At 41.4% G+C, this 25601-nt stretch overlaps 1 protein-coding gene across 11 annotated transcripts in view; it reads left to right on the top strand.

Moving 5' to 3' along the window:
• The window catches only part of baz2ba (bromodomain adjacent to zinc finger domain, 2Ba), a 107418-nt gene that overhangs the window by 49052 nt on the left and 32765 nt on the right, over window positions 1–25601 (top strand). For all 11 annotated transcript variants that reach the window (XM_061670735.1, XM_061670734.1, XM_061670737.1 and 8 more), the window contains exons 3-10: window positions 6472–6651; window positions 16297–16488; window positions 16578–16739; window positions 17717–17904; window positions 18025–18234; window positions 18993–19610; window positions 21456–22206; window positions 25011–25280. In XM_061670735.1, the coding sequence (XP_061526719.1) occupies window positions 6474–6651; window positions 16297–16488; window positions 16578–16739; window positions 17717–17904; window positions 18025–18234; window positions 18993–19610; window positions 21456–22206; window positions 25011–25280 (2569 nt within the window). In that variant the 5' untranslated portion in view covers window positions 6472–6473. The remainder of the gene's footprint in view (window positions 1–6471; window positions 6652–16296; window positions 16489–16577; window positions 16740–17716; window positions 17905–18024; window positions 18235–18992; window positions 19611–21455; window positions 22207–25010; window positions 25281–25601) is intronic.

Below are 25601 nucleotides of genomic sequence, written 5' to 3'. Positions count from 1 at the left end.
AGGGGGTCAGGCGAGCTTGCGCGTGCTCTCCGCCGCCATAAGCAAGATGATCTTTGTCAGTTAGGGTGCATTGACAACTAGACTGTGCAGAGCAAATATCCATATGGACATATGTGCTTGCTTCAAGCATTTGTCGCACCGAGTGGAATTTTACTGTAAAACTAACACTGAAAACGAAAGCAAAGCAAACATTAGTTACAAAACAAAATACTCAACCAGACATGTAATTTTGTCAAAAGAAAGTCTGCTAGCTTAGTGTTAACATATAATGCGAAAGACATAGACGAGCTAACAGAATTTAACATGGATGTTATGGTGGTATTATTGATACTCTTAAGTCATCTTCATTTCTCCTTTTTTGGCAAATGACTGGCCATAACTACACAGTTTGTGTGTTGACAGTTTCATCTTGTAAAGGCCGCTTATCTTTGAGGTGTACAAGGAGAGCGGTTGTGTAGCAGATGCAGTCATGATGCCATTTTGTCAGCTGCAGTAAAGTGCGGGAAGAAAGCGAGCTGGAAGCCACCACAGTGTGTCTTTGAATGGGGTCAGGGCATCACACGGAATAATGCATTTCCCTCCCGAGCCCTCCTTCCATTACGGCCGGAGAAGAGACATTGTGTCCACACTCTGATTACCACTGATCCATGCTGATGACTCTGTTGGCGGATTATCTCAGTTAGTATCAGCCATCTGTTACTCTGTGAGCATGTGTGTGGTTGTGTGTGTGGTTGTTGTAAGGGTAAGGAGGGAATGGGACAGGACACTTATGTCGGGGATAGTCGGGGGTAGGGGACGTTTGGAACACATGCGCACTTATATGAGCATGGTGGGGTTTTTTTGCATGAAAGATAGCCATACATGGTATACAGATACTAGAAAACCTCACCATGGATACGATGTCATGTGTTTTCAGTACGGGCGCAGATAGTGAGGAGTTTTCCCAAAAAAAGAGACAGAGACAAACATGCTTGCTTCAAGCTTTTTATTTGTCGTTGCTGTAGAATTTGTACTGTCTTTTGATGTGGAGAGAATGGAAGAGCGTGATTGGGAAGACTAGCGTACTTTATTCGGCCTACAGGGCCCCACGCAGCAACAGTATGGCAAACACAGAAAGCACCTGAAGCGGTTATGGAAGCCATATATCAAAAACTCCCAGTTGAAGTTGAATGTAAAAGTGACACGTGAAACAAAGACAATCAAACCGTGTATATTTGAACACCAAAAATGCTCAAGACCAAGTCTGTTAGCTTAATGCTAACATACAGTACGATACGAAACGCCGTAGATGGGCTAACAGGATGTGACAATATATATGTATATATTTTTCTCGAATGTAATATCTGCACGGGCCAGTTACCGGTTTTAAGGTATACCAAGTCAGCTGTTTTTAAAAAAATATATATTTTATGTTTCAAAATGAATTAGTTTGCATTTAATTGAAAGGTTATTTGCCCCAACATTTCAAAATAATACATTTAAGAGCTGTAATTGCAATACTGAGAAATCGTGAACCAGCAATATTTTTGCTCAAGATTAACATAGTCAGAATCTGATAGAGGCCCAAGCTAACTGCCCAATATTGTTTTGAATAACTAAAAATACTAACAATTGGCATCTCATGTTTTGCCATCTGATTCGACTGCCTTTGCTGGTGTTTGCCTTTTAGCCATGGCATTGTTTCAGTATCAGTATCCAGATACTAAACAAATGTGTGATGCGAGGCCACATTGGAAGCGGCACAGGGAAGTACACCACCGCTCGCTCTTGTCCTTTATCCACTTCATCCCCCACCTCACCTCTTTCAGATGAAGCTGACATGCAAAGGCTCCTTACATGCAACCATAAAACCACGGTGCTGTTTATAGCAATACAATCTCCTAAAGGGCTGTTGCGCCCAGCGACTAATGGCCGCATGCATTGACAGCTGGCCGTTGTGTTGAACCGGTGGTGCACCGGAACACACCTTATAAATCATAGCTGGCCCATTAGCATAAATTCTCTCCCTTCTCCTTGCAACTGCAAGACATGCTGTTTCTGCTCGCAGCGCTGCTTGTTGATTGGCTGCCGCTGTTCAAGTCAAATTGATTTAGCCGCTCACGGATATTGTAGCGTTTGCCACCGCGGCGTATGCTGTTAATTAACTATAAAATCAAGCTAATTCTGATGCTAAATCCATTTTAATTTCTCATAATTAAGTCGGGATTGGATCTTTAAATACCTTGGCACTGCATCAGTGTTGCAATCGTTCTTTGGCGATACACGGCCCAGCTCAATGGAATTATTGTTATTGGATTTAATTGCTGTGAGTGATCAGTTGGTGGCCGCTGGAGGAAGATGGACTGGCCTCTCATTCTTTTCTCCCCCTTGTTGTCCTTTCTCTCGCCATCTCTCATCCCCAGAAAAGAGGCCCTTTGAGAGATGAGAGCAGATGAGGGGGAGGGGAGCAGCACTGCTTTACACCTCTGCAAAGGAGGGATGGCTTATTTTTTCTTCTTGTTGTTTGTTAGGGAGGGCAATCAATTCTATTTACATCATCACATTCTGACAAGGCGAAGCAGTCGGTGTAGATATTGAGAAAAGACAGGATTGGTTTGGTCTTATTCCTTCATCTGTCTTTTTTTTCCCCACCACAAAATCCCACTGCATGGTTTATAATTTTTCTCCTCCATCTTTATCATCTCCTTTTTCCTCTTTCCCCCCCATTCCCCCGTCTGCAAAAGGTAGAGAATGATGCGCTTCACTTACCAGCTGACACCACATAAGCTTGCTCGTCCTCCGAGACACGAGCCTTTTGTTTTCATGTACATTATGATAATTATGAAGGGCCACAGTTCCCCCCTCCATCTTCATCACACTTGTAATGATACTTAGGGTTTTTTTTTTTTCCTCTTCAGGAGCTGCCACAGGCATCACTCTTTTGAAAAGGAATGTGTTTTTTCTACCCGAGCCTCACTTTTTCGTGTGGAGTCTGACTCATTCAACAGAATGTCAAGAGTGTCAGCAGTTTTCGTTGCAATAAGGCTAATGTAGCTGTCCCTCAGCTCAAGGAAGAGGCGATATGTTTTCAGATAGGTGCTTTACATTATTTGCAGATTGGTACCGTTAAGACGCAGAGTCCAAATGAACGCAGGTTCCAAGATCAGGACTTAATGCAGTGAAGCATACATCTGTCTTTTTTTCAGCGCATAGAAATTTACCTCGTTCTGCTTGCCAAAGGCACTAATCTGAGATTCAAGAACTCTGCTTGTTTCGTCTCCCTGGCGCAAACGTTCAAAGCGTAGATTGTTAACAACGGAATGATGAACATTAATACAATTACAGAACATATACAATACATTTGATCTGTCATGGACATTGGTTTTGGGAGTCAGGACTTTGGCTTTCCAGATCGTAAAGTCAACAACGGAACGATGATTACGGAACATTTACCTTCCGACTGCCATGGACTTTTGTTTTGAGATTCAGGACTTAAACTTGACGCCTGATAAAGCCAGTTTCTCCACGGGACCTCTTAGCCATGTGACATCGCTTAAAAAGAGATTTGCTAATAAAGCTTTGTGACATGGGGGCGATTACCTTACTGAGTGCGTAACACTCCACCCAGATTTTACCGAACGTCATCTACAGGTAAAATATTTACGTTTCACCGATGTACTCAAATCTACTCTTATCTAATATGGAGCATTCATTCATTTGTCATTCTGGCTCTTTAGTTCACATTGTGTCACCTTGCGCGAGATGCGAGATTTGCTGGACCTTTGACCTTGCTCATCATTAGACAACCACCATGTTTTTTTTTTTTGTTTTTTTTTGTTTTTTTGTTTTTTCCCCGCTGCCGCAATGGCAGTCCAAGACGGATGGCACAACAGCCTCCTCCCTGTGGACTGCAGCAGGTTTCCTTGTCATCTGCGCCTCTTTCTCACCCCCTCTCTCCTCTCGCTCTCCCTCTCTCTTGTCAGTGTTGCTCCTGGCGAAAGGCTGATACTTGATATTCAGAGGATAGCAGCTTTTGTCTCAGAGATTTAATCAGTGGCTCTGCAGAGGAGTGAGAGAGTGAGGGAGGGGGTGGCGGGAAAGGGGGAAGGCAAAAGAGATGGAGGAAGAGACTGTTTATATGTAATGACACAATAACAAAGCCTGCCTGTAAAACACAATCTGCAAACTGTGCTTTTGAGGGGGATTTCCACTGCTGGATTAGTGTCAGGCAGAGGGATGTGGCAAAAGAGAAGACAGGAAAAGAGTCAGGTTGACGTGAAAGACCGGGGAGGTGACTGTGTGTGTGTGTGTGTGTCTGTGTGTGTGTGTGTGTGTGTGTGTGTGTGCGCGCGCGCGTGCACAAATTCATGTTTGGATTCCGTTTTCATATTTGTTTGGCTGCACACGCTGGCGACTGTGTGGGCACATTTGTTTATTTTGAAGCAAAAGCAGATTAAAGTTGGCTAATGTAAGTCTGATGTTTGGCTGCAGAAATACTTCTTGCTGGAGTTGATGTTGTTGATTGGTCGATAATGGCTAGCACCGCGCGGTGGTTGTGTTTAATGGATCACTTTAAAGCCCTTCCATGATGATGTAGCCTAAAAAGGCCTCAGGAAGATCTCGTGGAGATTTCATAGTAGGACAGCATATCACCGTTAACACAAATTTGTCTAGACCTGACTACGAGTTTTTCCATGTTGTGAGTTTTGCTTTGTGTTGTGAAACATTTACTTCCTGTGAAAGTGACTGCTGAGCAGAAGTCGATTATGTCTATGGGATTAAAGCACGGAAATCGTGTGGGGGAAAATGCAAACATTTGAGACGCAAATGTGAAGTGAAATCGTAGAAAAATAGGAGCAAATGTGGCAAAAAAGGCAAAAATTTGTGATGCGAATGTGAAGTGAAAAAGAAGACAAGCTGTTTAATTATTTCGTTTGTAGTGTAATATATATATATATATATATATATATATATATATATAGATATTACTGTAGAGGGCCATTTCTCTCAATAATTTTTTTTTTTTATAGATTTGTGTTTTTGGGGCGGATGGAACACACTAATGGTCTTCTTCCATTATGTTCAATGGGGAAATTTGATTGAAGATAAGTGATTTATGAATCTGGTCACGGAATGAACTAAACTCGTAAGTCAAGGCATCACTGTATTTTTCTCTAATAATAATAATTTTTCCCAATACCTGCTACGTTTATTTTAGGGATGAGACCGCCTAAAAATGGCGAAAAGTAACCTTATGTCCTCTTTTCATGTCAACACCATTAAAACCCCCCCCCCCCCACACACACACACAGCATGATGCTGCCACCACCATGCTTCTCTGTTGGGTCTGTATTGGACAGGTGCTGAGCAGTGCCTGCTTTTCTCCACACATGCCGCTTAGAATTAAGGCCAACAATTTCTATATTGGTCTCATCAGACCAGAGAATCTTATTTCACACCATTGAGGAGTCCTTCAGGTGTTTTTTAGCAAACTCCACGCGGGCGTTCACGTGTCTTGCACTGAGGAGAGGCTTCCGTCGGGCCACTCTGCCATAAAGCCCCGACTGGTGGAGGGTTGACTTTCTAGAACTTTCTCCCATCTCCCGACGGCATCTCCGGAGCTCAGCCACAGTGATCTTTGGGCTCTTCTTTACCTCTCTCACCAAGGCTCTTCTCCCCCGATTGCTCAGTTTGGCCGGACGGCCAGCTCTAGGAAGGGTTCTGATCGTCCCAAACGTCTTCCATTTCAGCATTATGGAGGCCACTGTGCTCTTAGGAACCTTAAGTGCAGTAGAATTTCTTTTGTAACCTTGGTCAGATCTTTGCCTTGCCACAATCCTGTCTCTGAGCTCTTCAGGCAGTTCCTTTGACGTCATGATTCTCATTTGCTCTGACATGCACTGTGAGCTGTACGGTCTTATTTAGACAGGGGTGTGGCTTTCCTAATCAAGTCCAATCAGTATAATCCAACACAGCTGGAAATGAATTCAGGCGCAGCGCGATGGGGTGGCCGCGACCACCCTAAGACACCAAGAAATAACCTGAACGATTCCATTTGCAAACAACCGTCAATATGATCTTAGTGGATTTTGCGTTGAGTATTTTTTTGCCCCACACATCTCGATATCAACCTCCACCAGAGTGGAAGCCTGGGCTGCATTTGGGAGAGCTGCAGTTTTCTTGTATCCCAAAAGTCAAAATGTGCTTTGTAGTCAGACTGACGTGCTCCTCGCCACCTCATATAGAATCAATAGAAGCTGAGAGGCAGTGAGCATGGCTAAATAGAAATATTGTTCAGGGGAAGTGAGATGTGAAAGGAAAAGTGTCAGCGCGTGTGTGTGCGTGTGTGCTGGAGATGTTGCGCAGGTGTGGCCGTTTGCATGTGTGTGTGTGTATCTGCTTAGGTTTGTGTGTTTGCCAGTGTGTGTGTTTTTTTTTTTTTTTTTTTTTTTTTTGCTATTGTAACCCCGCTGATTGGATTGTGTTTGACAGATATGGAGTCTGGAGAGCGGCTGGCCTCCCCTGCGCCCACCCTGTCTGCTGCGCGCACCTCCTCCCCTGCGGCCTCTTCCTCCTCATCCTCCTCTTCCTCGTCATCATCTCCCGCTCCCCACTCAAAGAGCAGCCTGGCCCCGAGCCCCTCGGTGCTGGGATCCACCCTTAGCACCTCTGGTAAGAAACACTTTTTTTTTTTTTTTTTTGTCTTGAGTCAACCTTTGGTCAATTTAATGGACAAAACAAGACGACTCAAGAAAAATCTCAACACACCACCTGCTTATATTATGCTCATATTGGGATTCTTAAACATTTTATACCAAGCACCAACAAAAAAAAAAAAATGTAGCTCTCCAAATAGCAACATATAACCAACATCAAAATACGTGTTCATAAAAAAACAACGCTGTTTTAGTCCTAAAAATTACTGTATATTTAATATTACTGTAAGCCACTCAACATTATGCACGTTTCCTTGTCTTATAATACGGTGCTTAAATATAGGAAAATGAAAAAACTGGACAAAAATACACTTCACTTTTAAAATTATACTTTAAATATGGGAAAATAAAACAAACTACACATAAATATTCCATTCAGTTTGTTAATTTTCACATAAAAGTAAAGTTGTACCTAAATCAGTAGTTCTTAACCTATTGGAGGTATTGAACCCCGCAAGTTTCATACGTGCCTATGTTCACCACAACTCTTCGTAATTGGAAAAATCAAATGTGATTTTTACAATTCAACTTAAAAGTAGGTACAAATCTGTGTTCAAAGAACAAAGCAAATAAAAACTTAATATTATTGCAAATCAGTGTAACTTTTGCTGTTGCCTTAAGGCCGGGTTTGGCAACTGTTTTCATATCGGCCACTGGTTTCGCCGCGGTTCAAAATTTGAATCGCCGGTGCGGGGCGTCGCAACATCGCAGATTACACTCAAAGTTAACGTAACCTTTCGCTGAGGCTTTGAGCCAGCAGCCGCCCCCAAGCCATGTAACGACAATATACAAAGTATCAAATATTGTGTTCTGCAACAATACTTCACTACAATTACAATGTTCCTTGGGATGAAATAACAAAGCTTGTTTGCCACATGGTACCCAAGCGGTACGTACCATGCTGCGTACATTGAAGAGAATGGGAGCGAGCAAACCACTTTTAAACTATCCACACACTCGCTTTATTCTCGCACACGTCGCCTGTCAATTGAACCCTGCTTCTTCCTTGGCTATTCTTCTACGTTTTTACGCTTTGACAGCTCTTATAAAGTACAATTTACTATCTGTGCACCCTCATAAGGCAATACAGGCTGGCTATTCAGAGTATTGATATATCCAATCACTTTGTGTGCGGAGGCGAGTCGCCAACTGTAATTTTTTTTTTTTTTTTTTTTTTACGGTGATCCGGTCCAGTCGGACTTGGCGTGCAGTGGGCCTTACAGAGATCATTTAAGGAATGCTCGGCTTCCACTTGGCAAGAGGCGCTCTTATCGTTTTTCGCAACGAAGTCTTTTTTTTGAATGGCTACCTTCCTCAAAAAGGGTTGCTCGCAAAGGTGCTGCATGTTGTTTTCGACAATCTGGTGACATCTGTGTTGTTCTGAAGAGTTGTCCCACATCATACGAGTGGAGTGTATGGATTGGACACAACAACACACACTCGGTGTGTATCTCTTTGACCACCGCTGAGACTCAGTCACTCGACCCCCTGGGGTTTGATCGAACCCAGGGTAAAAAAAAAAACCCAAAAAACACAGACCTAAGTAAATGTCAAAAACCAAACAATTCTTAAAGATTAAATGTGACTGTGTAATGTACTCACATAGAGAATTTGCACTTCAAAACAAAATCCCTTTTTTGTCACATTTGTTTAAAGTCATTATGACTTGACAGTCCAGCGATGAATGCGATCTGCGAAAACGAGACGTTTCTGGCTTGTGCCTCTAATTTGATATAGAAGAAACCACCTCGCCTCGACTGTGCCAGCGATCGTGTGACAAATGATTGACAATTGTAAGTCATGGCTTATGTCGCTGTGTGTTTTTTTTTTTTTTTTTTCTCAGGTGCGGTGGTTTCTGGGAAAAAAGAAATATCTTGAAATGTATTGGATTAAAACAGGTTTAAGCCACTGTAACATTATGCACATCATGAAATTTGTTTTTCAGTGCTTTTGAGCATCACTGTTGTAAACCATTTAAAGTGACAAACGCGGTCACCTTCATGTCGCGATAGCATTCAGAATCCTCCATTCTTTAGCATGAAAATGAGTTTCCTGCCGTATTAATTACACAGTTAGTATGTGAATACACTTCTTTCCCAACTATGAGGATTTTTTTTTTCCCCCTTCCACGCTGACAGCTTGGGTTGCAATTGAAAAGCTGCTGCATTAATGAATCCCAAACAATTAGGGGCTTCTTTTGTGTGAGAAACACACACATGCTTGGCCATGTCTCCTGACAACCTTCAACTCTCTGGCTCCAGCTGCCTCAGTCGAGCTCAGCATGACACTTTGTGTGTGTGTGTGTTATTTGCGCAAACGTGTATGGATGTGTATGTTTGTGTCTTAAGTGTGTGTGTGTGTGTGTGTGTGTGTGTGTGTGTGTGTGTGTGTGTGTGTGTGTGTGTGTGTGTATGTGTGTGTGTGTGTGTGTGTGAGAGTGAGTGAGTGGGGGGAGCAAGAGCGGGAGATCTTCTGCCTGCATGATTTAACATTTGTCATCCACTCAGAATCCTTCTATTTATTTGGTTAGCGCAAGGGTGGGCAAACGTCTGCTCAAGGGCCACATTTGTTGAACGGGACCGATGGGCCAGTTTATTTGGATAATGAAACAATCATAATTCATTCCCCTGTTTTAAATGTAACATTTGTCATTGATTTCAGTATAATCGATTCACCAATTATCAAAAAAAATAAACACAAAATATATGTCAAATGTTCTTTTTTTATTATCTGTAATAAACTAATACAATTTTATTATTTTATTAATTAAAATATTATATGAAAATCCTTCATGAAAATTTGTATATACAATAAGTAAACCAAATGTTTTATTTTTTATTTACAATTTATTTTTTATGATAAATACATTAACCAATTATTCAATACAATAAATACAATATTTTGGGTATATGTAAAATGTTTTTTTTACCCAATACAAAAATGTTAAATTTTCTTTATTTTTCATTTGTTCTATTTACAATAAATAAACTAATTATTTTATAAAATAAATACATTATGAAACATGTATGGAAAGTTGTTTATTTAGCTAATATATAAATGGTGTATGTGGAAAAAAGGTTTTTTTTCAATTTGCAATAATTAAATGAACCAAGATTTATTACAATTAATGAAAAATTGTATGCAGTGTATGTAAAATTGTATCTTTTGATAATACAATAAATATTGTATGTAATATTGTCTATACTTCATTTTTTTCTCCTTATTTGCAATAAATAAATTTACAAATTATTTAATAAAATGAAAGAGAAATGTCAAATGCATATGGTTTATTTAGCTAATATTATTTTCTAATCAATAAATGAAACAATTATTTAATCAGATAAATTCATTTTAACAAACCAATTTTAAGGAAAAATAATAAATATAACAAATATTGTTTGTTTTAATAATAAAAGAAAAAATAATGCAACATTTTGGCATGTTGGATTGCTAATATATCTAATTATAAGTTAACAATTATTTAATACAATTAAACATATAACCAATTATTTAATACAATTAAACATGTTAAATGTAAAGTTGTTTATTTTACTGAATTTCACATTTTTATTTTCCTTTTTACACTCTATATCAATTCCCCACTTCTTGCCCAAAGTCAGCTGGAATGGGCTCCAGTACACTTAAAACCCCATAGTGAGGTTAACAAGCGCGATACAAGATGGATGGATGGATGGATGGATTGTAAGTTGCCAATTTCAAGAAGAAAAAAAAAAAAAAACCTGCTAAAATAATGCAACAAACAGGACTGATGATAATGTAAATGCCAACTTGTTAAATCATTAGAGAACCTTTTCAAGGTGAATATTTTGATTATCCCTTGGAGGCAATTATTATTTCTGCATAGTCTTTCAACTCATCACCTCATCTTTTGCCATTGACACGCAGCAAATCACAGATTTGCATGCATCCAGCTTTTCGTCAAACAGAACCCACATTTTTTTGTTACAAGATAAAGGAATGAAAGCATAAAATTAAGCACCGTGTTTTTGCCTTTCCTTGTCCTCGGTGTTGCTCCGAAGAAGACGCCATTAAAACATTTGCTTCCTCGTGCATTATACATGATGCTGATCTCTCTCTGCCATTACGTGAGCTCAGATTTTCTAGATAAGCGATTTTGGACACAGCATCAAATGAAATGCGAGGTGAGCTCTGTGAACTTTCTGCAAGCAAACCACTTCTTTTGTACGAAGTTCCACTTTGTGCAACTGCTGTACATTATCCTAGATGCTATCCGTTCAGGCTGAAAAGGTTTCTGTCAAGTCATCACTTTCCTACTACATCTGTGTTTAATTAAAAGGAAGAAGGGAGAATACAGTAGTACCCTGACTTATGAGTGCCCCAACTTCAGATTTTTTATTTTTTTTTTGTTTGCTTTTTGTTTTTTGGTTTTGTTCGTTGCTTTCTGTTGTGACCTAAACATTCTTCATTCAAAAAGCAGAATCTGTTCAATTCTATACAGTCTGTTAATTTATTAGTGTGTGTTTTACTGTACAATAGAGGTGTAACGGTATTTGTGTTCGTCCTGAACCATTACAGTACGGACGTCACAGTTCCGCGCATGCAGTCATACGACGGATATCATTGCAGTATTTGCATGTGCTGTCTGTCATCTGAACTTTCCATGATAACCAATTTTTCTTCTTCTTGTGTTTTGTTAAATGGCGGTTGGCAAACAGTTTGAAGGCGCATTACCGCAACCTGGTTTGGAGTGCAGATAACTGCATATTCGTCGTGTGACTGCATGCACCGAACCGTGACGTCCTTAACGTGACAATTTCTTTTTTGCTCACAAGCCAAAGCAAAAAATCAGCAGAGCGACGGCTTTTATCTTCGTAAATATGTAAGTTGGGTCACTCGTAAGTCAAGGTACCCCTGTACTGCATACCAGATAAGACTTTACACCAATTTTATCGGGCTGAGTGGTAACGGCCGTTTTTTGCGATCATTGGGCTTTATCTTGTCAACTCAAATGCGACCGGATGCACCCGTTACCGTGGCGACGACAACAAGAGTGGAGCGCGCCGACTGTATTATAAGGACAAAACGTGTATTGGTGGCCACCGGTGCTCAGGACAGGAGAGGACGTTCGTTTACGGCTTGCTTGAGGTATGTTCACGTACTTTCAATACGATGCGGCTCGCAAGCAGGCAATAAAATGTTATGTAGCCTAGCAAGCTAGCAAGTATCACAAACGGTGGTACGTAAACATGCCGCCGTTCTGTCGAATCATTCTCTAAAGTTTCGGTGTGGGTAAAGTAATTTAATTACAGTAACTTAGCACCCATTATTTCTGTCATGTTGTGATGTTGGTTTGACCTGACTGATTAGAATACACGATCTGATGAAGAGCAGTGATTTCCAACCTTTATGGAGCCAAGGAACATATTTTAACAATTGCAAAATCTCACGGCACACCAACAAACAAAAATGTCAGAAAAAGGGGATACATTAATGACTGTATTTACTTCCTGCCATCCAATAGAAGACCAATCATTTGTTCTGTCTGTCACTATGCCTCACTGGCATAAATAGAGGAACAAAGATACATTATTTATTATAAATAACATTTTTGGAGCAATGAAGTACACGAGTATATACAGTAAATGAACAGGTCATTTAAATAGGCACATTGCTCCATTTGGTGATCGGCCCCAAAAATCCTGATCGTGTAAAGCCTCATACCAGATGGTGCCCATTTAGGCTGACACGTTTGCTGTCAAGTCATCTTTCTTCCTACATCTTATAATTAAAAGGAAAAAAGGCTTTTCTCAGGAAGACTAACAATAGCATGTCAAAAGTAATGCAGGTAACATCAGAGATACAGTATCGTGATAGTATGTGCAGACCTTGATTCAAGGTTCAATGCGCCTCTTACGCTTCAGAAAAAGAACAGTAAAAAAAAAATCATTGGCTGGTGTGCGTGTGCGTCGACGCACTTTGGTGTGCGGCGCGCGTGTCATTGATGAGGAGATCACTTGGAGAATAAAAAGCTGATCTGCGCTCGTAGCGCTCTCCTTCTGGGATCAACTCACGGATGCAATTAACTTAAATCTGTCTGTGGAAATTTGATTGACTGCAACAAACAACAAATTAATCCCCCTTCGGCAGCATCCAAACATGGGGGGGAGGGGAGGGAAGCAGGCGGTGCAGTTTCCCAGAGTGGTGGGTGGATTGAAACAGAATGAGGGCGACGGAGGGAGTGAGTGAGAGAGTAGGTAAATCCTAGCTATGTCGTTCCTTACTTGAGTTTTTTTAGATTTAATTATTCGCCTTCCGGAAGCCTGCATTAATATTGAGGAGTCATTTGCAGATGTCACTTTGTGTTGCCTGGGAAGGGAAGCGCCGGGGGTGCGGGGGTGATGATGCGGAGAGGTGGGCACCGCAGGCAGCAGCCAATGCTGGGTACGCTGCTGGCCTTTTCCGGGGCTCGCATTGCAGTCGTTTATCTTTACACGCCGTAGCCCGGGCTGGCGAGGCTCGCTCTACATATTCAGCATCTTGTAATGACATTCACAAGGTAGGTTTTACTGTCTTTGAGCGAGAGGAGAGGCCTTGACGCAAACACAAAGGGTGACACGCTCATTTGTCAAGCCCAAAGTAGCCTGATTGTCGTTTAAGAATTACTATGCATTTATTCATATCCTGTTTAAGATCCATTTGCTGGTACGCTATTAGTCCTCACTCGTAAGACAATTCAGTGCATTAGTAGAATGACGGTCTTACAAATAAAATTTTTTTTCACCTACTTACTTACTTACTAGTAAACTACTGTGCTTCACTTGTGACGCTACATCTAGGCCCAGTGGGAAGGTAGGTCAGTCTTCTCTCGCCATACCGCACTTTGTGTGGCTTCACTGTGTCAAACTTTATATCGTACGCATCTAATTTCAGATCACATATTGTTGATTTGATCATGATTATTTTTCCACACTGACTGGTGCTGCGAAGCAATAAGGTGGAGAGAGTGCGTAAAAGTAAGATCATTTCACACTTAATAAAAGAAGCTAAATTGCAATATGCCTATTGCAAAGCAAACCGCACGTCTATGGTAAAGTAAACATTGTTGGCTAATTTAATATGGCCTACCACCGCTAGTTTGAATCAACTGTAATCCCTCCACTAGCGGTCAAGATTAGCCGCAGCCGCTGTTGCCCTTAGAATTGCTTTACTGAACTAAAGTAAAAAAATAAACACAAGCGCACATTCACACACGACCTGCCGCTTGCCACAATTGACAAAGACTAACTCAACACAGAGTGGCTAAGAGTTAAGCCAATTAACAGCCAGCCAACGCTACACTCTCGTTCACTGACGGGGACATCCATCAACACTAGCCCTGCCTTTTGAAGTCAAACACGTTCAGCACAGTCACAGATAGTTACCTCACATGGATATTTTGTATTGGTTATGCGTAGAACTTTTAAAATATATAAAAATCATCAAATAACATCTTTGCGGGTTTCGTTGATTGCAGGTGGTCTGAAACGTAATTCCCGGGATAAACGAGGGATTACTGTTGTGGAAAAAATACGTCACTAGTAAGACATTCATTCTACTAGTGTTCTTAGGGCACAACGTAGAATCCCCTATCAGTTTGCCTTAGCGTCTTTTGTACTCCGTAACAATCAGTAACAATCATGCTTTATGTTGGCATCCAAACTGTTAGCACCTGAGCTAATTTCCTTTAAATGTTTCCTTACCCCAAGGCAAAATGATTCTCTTTCAAAAATGTACCTCACCACTGCACAGAATGCAAAATCACTCTCGCTCTGCCTCAGCGCTTTTTGTTCACAGATGGCCATCTTGCTACAAGTTAACATAACTATTAGCATGTTAGCATTGCATCAGTTTTCTGATGAATTGTCTTACTAGTGAGAACAAAAACCGTAGTGGTAGATGGGTATCGAATAAATGTCCAAACTGCTTTCATAACTAAATCTCCAATATGCATTTGTGCAATGCGTTTTTGTTTTTTTTTAACTTCAGCCCATGTTTGTTAAAAATAGTCAAAATCATAACTTAAGAGAAATACATTTAATGTACAGTATATACCAGTGCATTAGTTAAAGTCCTTCACTGCCAGGCTTCCCAGTTAACATGGATATTTGACTTCTAAACCCGTCAATGGCAGTGAACGTGTTAAAAGAAATCCAGCTATCAGAGTGTGCTTTACATTTGTTTGGTGTGTGCATGTGCATAGTAGTTTGACATATTCATCTGCCCCTTGCACAACACTCTCCTTTTCTTCAGTCATCACTTTCCCCGCGTGTGTATTACTTGCTTATGCAGAGGCATCATGCAGGCTTGCTCTCCTTTTCTTGAGCAGAAATTGAATTTGCATGAAATATGCTCACACCAAATTGCATCTGACTCCGGGAGGAGGTAATACGTGGCAGCCGCCCTTGTCGGAAATTATTGTGCTCAGGAAAACTCTCGGCGACGATGATGTTGATGAAGTATTCTTCTGTGGTGAAATTGAATCCCAAAAAGATGGGAAATGGTTACACACGCACTTTTTTCCCCCATCACCAAGACTATATGGTTGTATTCCAATTTTCTGACATTTGGGAACCCAGAGCTCATACCAGTAAACAATAGTCAGTCAGGGATGATGACACATTTCTACCAGTATAGATTTTCATGCTGATGCAGTAGGTCAGTGCCCCAAATTCTCCAGCTTCCTTTTAGAATGAATTCAGTTCATACACAGGTAGAAGATGATCTTTGTTTTATACACTGTTTATCATGTTGCTATAGCTCAAAGTGTTTAAAAAAAAAAAAAAAACATTCCACCATCACGACAAACAAGAAAAATACCGTAGCGTAATAGGCCGGATGGGTTAATCAAAAATAAGGAAGAGGTTTTATTCCTAAAAAGTATTTTTGATATTATTTTAAGCCACTGTAACATTATGCACAGTTGGAACAACAGTGCGTTTAAATATAGGACAATAAAAACTGTACTTAATTATTCTATTTAAATGTATTGGGTTTAAAAAATTGTACCTCAGTAAATGTTTGGGAGGGGGTGGATAAATGAGAATAAAATGACCTGGATAAATAATAATATGTGAAATTACTGTAGGTGTAATACTCATCACATGTATGAACTTTATGACCGGTTTAAAAACAAATAAAAATAAATGTCACCAATGTCATGAATTTGGGAGGAAGTGAAATTATCTTTCAATGAGTTAAACAAGCATCCATTTTTTTTGCGCATACTGCCTTAGCCAGAATGTTGCTCTACATAGGGTTCGAAAGGGATGGACAACGTCGCAGTAAATGTCTATGGGAATGAAAGCATGGCAATTTTGGAGACATTCCTAATTTGAAGCATGATAATAAGCAGACATCCATCATGCAAAATAAACGTCTCTCCTTGTCCACATTCGAGAGCATGACAGTACCTTAATTACGCCTTCTTTCTTTTTTTTCCCCCTTCCCCAGTTTATTTGAAAATATATTTTCGCCAGCTGTTTTTAAGTCCCCAATTAAGAGGAATTCCGGGTTTATTCCTGGTTCCCAAAAAACTATGGCCACATTAGAAAGCTTTCACTTGGGTTGATTTTTCTCCCAGGCCGTCTGTTTGGAGCAGCAGGAGAACAGCCCTTCATTGGCTCCACATTGTCAAGTGCCTTTCCTCTGGTCAACCACCCAGCCTTCGGGGCCCTCTATACTACTGGAGTGGGCAGGCCGGAATTTGGAGGCCTTGGCTCCCTTGGTATGTCGGCTGCTCTGGCTGCGCACCCCCAACTAGGAGCCCTGTCTGGTAAGATGAGGGGCCAAAACACTGGAAGATTAAAAACTGATTTCTCTCCCTTGAATCTTATGATGTGGTGTTGTTTCCCCTCTTGACAGAGTGGTGGCGAGCTGCTGAAGCCCATGGACGAGGAGCTGCTGCCTTTCTTCCTTCTTTCATAGGTTTCCCTCCATTCTTCACCCCCCACATACAGCCAAACCACAGCGCCAGTCCTGTTCAGATTAGAATGCCCAGCAAGAATAGCCAAGACCCACCTAAAGGTATGCCACACAAGACACATTCACTAATCTACCGCTATTTCGGTAGTAACACGTCACATTTTCCATTACACATGTAGTAAGTAAAAAGAATCTCCGGAAGAATGAATAAGAATGTGTTGATCTATCATCTATGCCAGCCCCATATAGTGGCAAATTAAACAATTATATGCTCGTCCACTTGAAATGACCCTGTGTATCCACCTGTTATCGTGTATAAAACAGAATAAGTCATGACTTCCTTCGGCGAGTATATCAGCTTTGTGTTCGTTACACCTGGCCCAGATTTCATTAAGTCAATTTTGAGTCCGGTAAATTGATAAAAGATCCTAATTTCAGTATTCACACTTTCTCTTTGGCTGTGTGCCGAAGCATAGGTTCAGTAAAGGTTGGGAAATACTGCACTAGTATTGCGATATTTTCCACTACTAGTACCACTATAGGCCTACGAACGTGTCTTTAAGCTGAATATCAAGTACATTGAATAACTGCTCAAGCAGCTTCCCATAAAGTAAACAAGTATATATAGAAATGAGATTATTGCTTGCTGAGTGAGGCCTCACTACATTGGAAAAAGGGATGAAGTAATTCACCGTGACTGTAAAAACCGCTTTTGCACAACTTCAGAGAGGCGTATTTTTTGCCCCAAGTGTTAATCACAATAGTCTGACTGCAGTAGCATTTGACTTTCAGAGGCTCCACTGTAACCAACCAACTTTCCTAATAATTGTCGCTCCTCCTGATCAGTTTCCCCTTTTTGAGAGAAATTGTTTTCTATCCTCACACGAGTCTCCTTTATGATGTCAGCCCTTAGCATTGGCCTTGTATATTTTGCAGTCAGCATGTTTGATGATGCATGCTCAAATCCATATCTGCCTCACTCCATTCTGCTATTAGTTACAGATCTTTCATCATACTACTTCGTCCTCATTCTCTGAAAAGCACATGAGTGAAACAGACATTCTTCTTGATGTTTGAAGGGGTGAACGGGGCAGTAAATGGCAGCGGTGTCTGTCTGCCCACAACACAGCCAGGGAGCTTTTCTGTAAGTCCAACCCCTGGCCGGGCATCGACCAATCTGACCAAAAAAGCAGAGCCCTCCAAGAGTCCCTGTCAGAATAGCCCAGCTAAGACGATGGAAAAACTTGCTCCTAAAACAAAGGAGAGGGTAAGTTGCGGGTTCTTTTCCAATTAAACAACCTAATACTATATATTGAATCTTGAGGTCATGCATATAAATGTGATTTAAATGTGATTCTTTCTTGCCATTTTTTTCCACTCACCTCAGAGGCAGCGTAAGAAGGCAGCAGAGACCTCTGGAGTGAATAACAGTGAAACGGGCACATCTTCAGACAGCTCGAGCGACGGGTCACTCAGCAGTGATTTGGAGGACCTCGCGGAGGATGATGAAGAGGACGATGACGAAGACGAGGATGAGGAGGAAGACAAACACAGTGAATTGTCAGACTCTGAGAAACCGATCAAGAAGAAATCAAAGGTAAACATCAATGGGAAACATGGGTGGCGGGCAATCTATTTGGTAGCTGGGCCTTCAGCGGAGACTTAATAACCAATTGAATCTTCCACTATCGCGTCACAATTATTAAAACCATGAATTTGTACAAAAACACAAAATACGTGTGACAACATGCACCTGTGCTACCTACATCTGGAGCAGTTCAGAATCAATAATCAATCCAATGACATGTCAAAAACAGAAATGAAATCAAATGCATTTTAATCACCAGAGATGACGATATGGAGTGTATTAATGTGTGGAGTTGGTTACAGATCAAACTTAGTTGTAACAGGTTTTGGTCTGACCAACCAATCAGACTACAGAATTTGAATGTGGTTGGTTCAAGAAAAGGTCCCATTGCTAATATAGTTTAGGTTGCATGGGCAAACGCTACGGATTCCGAAGGCCCTGGGCAGATTAGATTGACATGGCAACACATAGAGGCTGAATTCTGATTGGACCCAAAAAACAAAAATCTAACGTCCACATACGAATACTGGAACCAGTGCAGCCAAGAGAAATGTTGCAAAATGAGGAGAATAGATCGGTTAGGAATAAATGAACACATTTTCATGGAACAAATACTCGAATTAAGGTTGTAAATGCAAAGTGAATGCTTCTGATAGTGTTTTGACTGCCCACCACTGGTAAATGGCTGAGGGTCATTTTCTAAAATAGAACATAAATCCTTTCTTCCAGCTGGCTTTTTAAATGTTGTGCTTTCTCCCCCGTCCCAGGTTCTGATCCCAATCACTGGAAAGACAGACTCTGGGGTCCGCACTGCAGAAGCCCAGGACAACCACATCCAGACAGTCCCCTCCAACCCCCCAACCCTCATTCCCATAGCCCGCGCTGTGTCCCCCCCTGTCCTGTCCCAAACCTCACCACTGGCTTTACGCTCTTCCCGATCCAGACCGGAGCAACACTTTAGTGTGATCCAGTCGACCGGTCTGGCTGTCAACTCAAAGTCCCTGGCGCTCCTCGGCCAGCCCCACAGAGAGTCCTCGCCGTCTTCCTCCCCCATCGCCCTCACGTACTCTCCAAATGCGCTCTCCATCTCTGCCTCTCCCAAACGCCCCAAACTGCTGCCCTCCTCCTCCTCCTTGTCCCCTCAGCACCTTCCCCTCTCCCTCTCTTCCTCCCCCAAGCCTGTTTCGGTGCCCTCCCCCCCATGCTCGGCCTTCCCCCTGTCTACCTCCCCGAAAGATTTCACTTTGACCTCATCTGTAACGAGTCCCCACAAGTCCTCTCTGAAGCCACCTCAGTATGCTGCTGCGGGCAGTGCCAAAGTCAACAACAGAAGGAAACTGCTCGAAGACTCGCTCACGCAGATCAATGAGTTTAGACTGAAACAGGTAAGCCGACCAACTGATTTTAATTGAGCACGTCAAGCAGAGAAAGCCAAGCTTTGGTCACTGGTCATTTTGTTTTACAATGAACCTCCGTTTATCGCAGGGGATATGGTCCAAACCTACTCTTAAAAAAATTAAAAAATGCTACATAGAGATACGATATAAAAGATCATTTTTCAAATAGATAAAGCTTTCCCACATGCAACAGATTTAAGCTAGTTAAAACATGCTTAGGCACACTTTTTAAAAATATTTCCGGGAGACTTTATTAACAAAACGAAAAATCGCTCAGTCGCCGTTCTGTGCTTGCTTCAAGCTTTTGTTTGTCACTCCCAGATGTAAAACTGACACATGAAATATTGATGATGACCCAAGCCCTATAATTTTGTATCACGTCAATTCACTTGTGTAATGCTAACATATCATGTCAAATGCCATAAACGTGCTAATGGAATTTAGCATCGATATTACAGTAATTACAAACTTGGAAACAACTGCTACTTTAACTCTCAGGGAGAAGAACTACATGCAAACAATATAACAAAAGATGAGAATTTTGCATGTTGCATGCTTAAAAATCCACAAAATAGCGGGGCTGCCAAAGATGAAACGCGATATGGGGAGGGGTTCTCTGAGCTCTTAATCTTTCTCTAAACATTTACACTTCAGTCATGGGCAGAAAAGTAATGATGAACATATGATGTCATTGCATTGCTGGACAATCATTTACATTTATTTTTTTAGAGCATTTACAATTAGTCCAGTCCAAATCAAGATTGGCAAAGTTTTAGGCTCAACAACAAGGTTTTTTTTTTTTTTCTTTTAAATCTCAGCTGTCATTTCGTCATGAGTGTATTCTTTCGACCATCAAGGGTTTCGGGTGAAGTTTCACACAAGAATGAAACTAAAATGAGGAAAGCCCCCCGAACCATTTTTATTATGTTGCGACTGGATGAATTATTTTAACATGTTTTTTTTTTTTTTATGGTTTCATTTTTAGAGACTTAAACTGGTAAAAGAATTCCCTTTAGTCTCAGAGCCAAGTCATTGAATGTTGAACCGTTGTCCTTCCGCAGCAAGTAGTCTTGACCTGAAAATATATCGGTCATTATAACAAAATTGTTTTAGTAATGGTACATGTAGTTGGCACTTTAATCTTATAGAATTTGTCTTTAAAAGATTTCCAGACATTTTTCAAAGCTGTTGTTGGTGCAAAAGTCAAGTTTTTTTTTTGTTTTTTTTTTTTTTTGTAGACATTTGAATGACAATCGGCTAAGCCTAATGAGATCCTCTTTTTGTGTAGAAATGATTTACCCATTTTTCTGTTCTACAAGCATCGAGGCTTACAGTGGCCTAAATTCCCCCTGTGGTTTTCAGCAATTTTGCTGTATTTCACGGTCTGTGAAATTGGTTAGTTTCACTTAATATCACATATAGTTGAAAGTGCAGTGCTAAAACCTAACCTTTATTTCTTAAAGACAGACTCAAGCAAGCTTGGTCTCAGTGTGTAAGCGCAAACATGATCAAAACGATCGTAGGACTTTTCAATTGCAAAGCCAAAATAATCGCTAGTTTGTGAACGCCGCTGAGGACCATGCCTGAGGTTATTTTTCCTGAAGCACAGTTAACTGTCTCAGTGGTCTGCATTGTAGTTGGTCAGCTGCTCAAACAATCAACGGTGATACAAACTGACAACTGGAGCAACTGCACTTAGTTCCATTTCCCCCATTTTTCTTCTGACCTTTCATTGTGCCTCTCTCTTTTTTTTTTTGCCTTTCCCGCTCCCTCCCCCCTCTTGACTCCCTGCCTCTTGTTGTTTTCTCTCCCCTCTCCTCCTCCTGTTCCCAGACTCTCATGTCCCAAGGGCAGACGTTCCCAGCTGAGCTAAGGAAGCAGGGGCCAAGCAAGTCTCCCAAGGGGAACTCCCCGTCTTCTTCGCCGTTGCCACCCGCTCCGCCTCCTCCACCCCAGAACAATCACTCCAACCTCTTCCTCTCGAGCGCTCTGCTCGGGCTTCCTGAACCTAATCACCCCAACGGAGTCATCCAAAGCACCACTCAGGACGCACCTCTGGCCCTCATCACCAAACCTCGCAAAAACTCTGCCTCTCAAGGCAAGTCCCCTCAGTGCGACTCTGATGGTGGGTCAATGCCTGTCAATCTTAGCACAGGGGCGAGTAGGACCCAAACAAGCGCCCAGGTTGGGATTCCGTCGCAGCCGCCTACTACCTCACCTCATGCCGCGAGCTTTGGATCCAGAAAGAGCAAGACCCCAAAGGGGAAGGGGCAGACGCCAGGACTGGCACAAGGACCGGGACAAACGGGGCCTTTAGCGAACTGGAAAGGCTTCTCTCAGAACCATTTGGTACAGTCTTTAGTAGATTTGTTTCGGGGAGGAGAGTCCGGGATCGGGATCCCGGGAGTCGGCATTCCCGGTGTTGGGATTCCCGGGGTGGGGATCCCCGGTAATTGTAACCCTGCGGCCGGTCTCCCCGCCAATAAGGAATCCGATGACTCGGGCGATGATGATGACGAGGACGATGACATTGAAGAGGAGGAGGAAGACGACGACGACGACGACGACGATGACAGCTTGTCAGGTAGGTACTTTTTTGTACAGCAGCAAATAACACAAGCACTTACATTAACCCTCTGGCCTTTTTTATTTTATTTTATTACCCTTTCGCTTTTTTGTAGAAATTCTATTTCATCGTCTTTTCTGTAATTTTTAAGATTTAAGATTTTTTTTTTCGTAGTTTTTGTCTTTTGGAGGAAATATCCAATACTTTTATTTCTTTAACCCTTCAAATTCAAGTTTGTTTACACAACAGCTAGGTTCAAAACAGTCTCAAAAATGATATTTAACACAGTTTTTCTTTTCTTAAATTGCTTATTGTACCATCTTTCTACAGCTTTCCACTTCCTAAATATGTTATTATTGTCCATTGTCAGCAGAAGGTATAACCACTTCTTAAAATCAAAATTGTCATTCCTTTGCTACAATGGAGTGCTTTAAGCCATAAATGCCTCTTTTGAAAGAATATTACATGAAATTGCACACTTGCCCAAAACAAAGATGATCTGCTAATTCTTTTCATTTTAGCAGGAAAAAAATGTACCAAAATTGCAATTTTACTTTCCTTTTTACATATATTACAAGCATTTTTTCACTAAATCCCTCCTTAGCATTGATTGAACAATGGTTACATACTTAAATATTAGGTTGTCACAGTTTATATATATATATATATATATATATATATATATACACACACACACACATATGAGGTGATTATATATTTACGATTTTAGAGTAACGGCCCTTTGAGGGCTGCCTGAGGAATCACCGTCTGTTTTTTTGTTGTTGTTCTTTTTGTGACTGAATGTTAATCCTCATGATCGTGCACAGCCAGTTGCTGTACACAATTCCGCGGAAGCTGTAAACATTACAGCCCTCGGATAGTCGACTTGTCACAAATCAAGCATGTTTGCGCCTTAGGATTGAGATGTATGACAGCAATGCCAATTCCTGCCAAAGTCCGGTAACTTCAAAGAGCCATTGAGGAGTAATGGATCAATATTCACTTGTCACCTCTATCCAAGAAGATAGTTGAGACAGTGTCTGTGTAACGCTTTGCGTTCTTTGAGGCTCCCTTAAAAACTATAAACAGTTGAATCCCTAATGGAGACAAAAAAAAAAAAAAATATTTTACAGTTTTGACACCTCCCACACGCTTTAAACACATTTAAACCTATTAAAACATATTCACACTCATTAGAACACACCTTTTAAAGTATGCTTTAGTGTCTGTTGTCGCTCTCTTGCGTGCAAAGAAATGGGAGGTCATATAACATCACTTTGAGGAAACGAAAAGAAGACCCACACAATCTCCAAATAAGAGGTAAAACACGAGCTGTTTGTCACTCCCAGTTGAAGTTTACTATAAAACTGACCAAAATGATCAACTAAACCAGTGGTTCGCTAACATTTTGCACAAAATACCGCCCGAATGACTAACTTGATGATACATGAGTGTAGTCGGCTCATCTGTTAATCAAAAATGAGAGAGATTTTATTTGTAAAAAAAAAAAAGAGTACATGATTTTTAAGCCACTGTAACTTTATGCACAATGTAAACATTAATTCTGGGCTTAAATAGAGGAAAATAACTACTTAAACAGTTTAATGTAAATGCACTACACATAAAAGTTAAATGGTACCTAAATAACTGAAAACAGTTAAAAAAGATTAATCGTAAAGGTATTGTACTTAAGTTAAATACAACTGAACTGTACTAAAAATAATTTTGTGTACTGGAGGTTTAAGAAACATATTCCATTAACAATATGCACAGTTTGAACATTTAATTCAGTGATTCTTTCAAGTACCACTAGTGGGAGCTCGTGCACCAGTGGTGGTACTTGTGCCACATTTTGAGAACCATGGAACTAAAACCATACAATTTTGTCTAATGACAGTCTGCTAACTTCTGGCTAAAAAAGATTAGCGTATAAGTTACCGTAATTGTTAACCTTTAAACAAATGCTGCTTTAAAATGCTACGGAGCAGCAACACATAGAAACAGAGCTTCCAACAAAAGATAATAAAACTTTTCATTTTCAACCAAATAGTTTGTCTAACAAATGGTCTGGTATTGTAATACTAGAATATAATGTGAAATGCCATAGATGGGCTAATGGAAATGAGGGTCAATGTTATGCTAATTACTTTCCACAGAGCAGCAACACATAACAAAACAGCATATCCTAACCAACACTCAGACATCCATTCTTTCTGCTCTGTGGGAACAATGGCCATTACTGGCGCAGGGTTGGGGACATCTCTGCCTCTTCGATCTTAAATAATGCTGCATCTCTTCAAGTAGGGGCGGCACGGTTGCCGACTGGTTAGAGCGTCAGCCTCACAGTTCTGAGGACCCGGGTTCAATCCCCGGCCCCGCCTGTGTGGAGTTTGCATGTTCTCCCCGTGCCTGCGTGGGTTTCCTCCCACATCCCAAAAACATGCATTAATTGGAGACTCTAAATTGCCCGTAGGCATGACTGTGAGTGCGAATGGTTGTTTGTTCCTATGTGCCCTGCGATTGGCTGGCAACCGGTTCAGGGTGTGCCCCGCCTCCTGCCCGATGACAGCTGGGATTGGCTCCAGCACGCCCGCGACCCGCGTGAGGAGAAGCGGCTCAGAAAATGAATGAATGAATCTCTTCAAGTAGGCTTCAGTGCTGCCCGACATGCTGCGGCACTACACTGAAGGCGCAACTCTCAATTCTTGACTTACCTGTATACTGTAAAAACCCATTCCCCCCCCAAAAAAAAACTTAAATGCGGAAAATCTGCAATATAGCGGAGTATCAGTGACATTGTGTTCTGTTTTACTCACGTCCAGAGTCAGACAGCAACTCCGACAGTGACATCTCTGGGAAGAAATTGAAAGTGTCCAAGTCGCTGTCATCTGACTCGTCAAAGAACGAGATGGCTCCCCGCAGGCTAACCAAAGGCCCAGAACTACTGACCACCTCAGCCAATCACACAGCCAGCAGCTGCTCCCCTCTCAATCTCCAGGTCATCAAGACACCCACTATTGTCACCAGCTCCAGTGCCTTGGCCTATCACAGCTCTCCTGGCTCCTCCTCCTACAGCCTGGCCTCTCCATTAGGTAATGTGTGAAATATCTGACGCAGACTCTGTGGAAAAAGAGGGATGAAGATTGGTTTTGTACCTCCTGCTGACTTGTTGCAGGCAGCAGATGTTCACTTTATCATCATTAAAGCCGTACACGATACCACAAAGCAAAAGCTGCCGAATGCGACTCAAGCGTGGTCTGTGCTCCATAACGCAATATGTTGAAGAGAAATCATTACCTTCAGTAACCGGAGAGCCAAGGTCCTGTAGTGGCATGCCTGTGAGCCCTGACTACTCTTTTGGCACGCCGCTATCGGTGGATAGCAATTACTATAGAAAGTAGGACATATACTGT

This window comes from Phycodurus eques, chromosome 2, assembly GCF_024500275.1.
Source record: "Phycodurus eques isolate BA_2022a chromosome 2, UOR_Pequ_1.1, whole genome shotgun sequence".
NCBI classification, from domain to species: domain Eukaryota; kingdom Metazoa; phylum Chordata; class Actinopteri; order Syngnathiformes; family Syngnathidae; genus Phycodurus; species Phycodurus eques.
The sequence above is the reverse complement of the archived record's forward strand: the minus strand, read 5'-3'. Positions and strand labels throughout refer to the sequence as shown.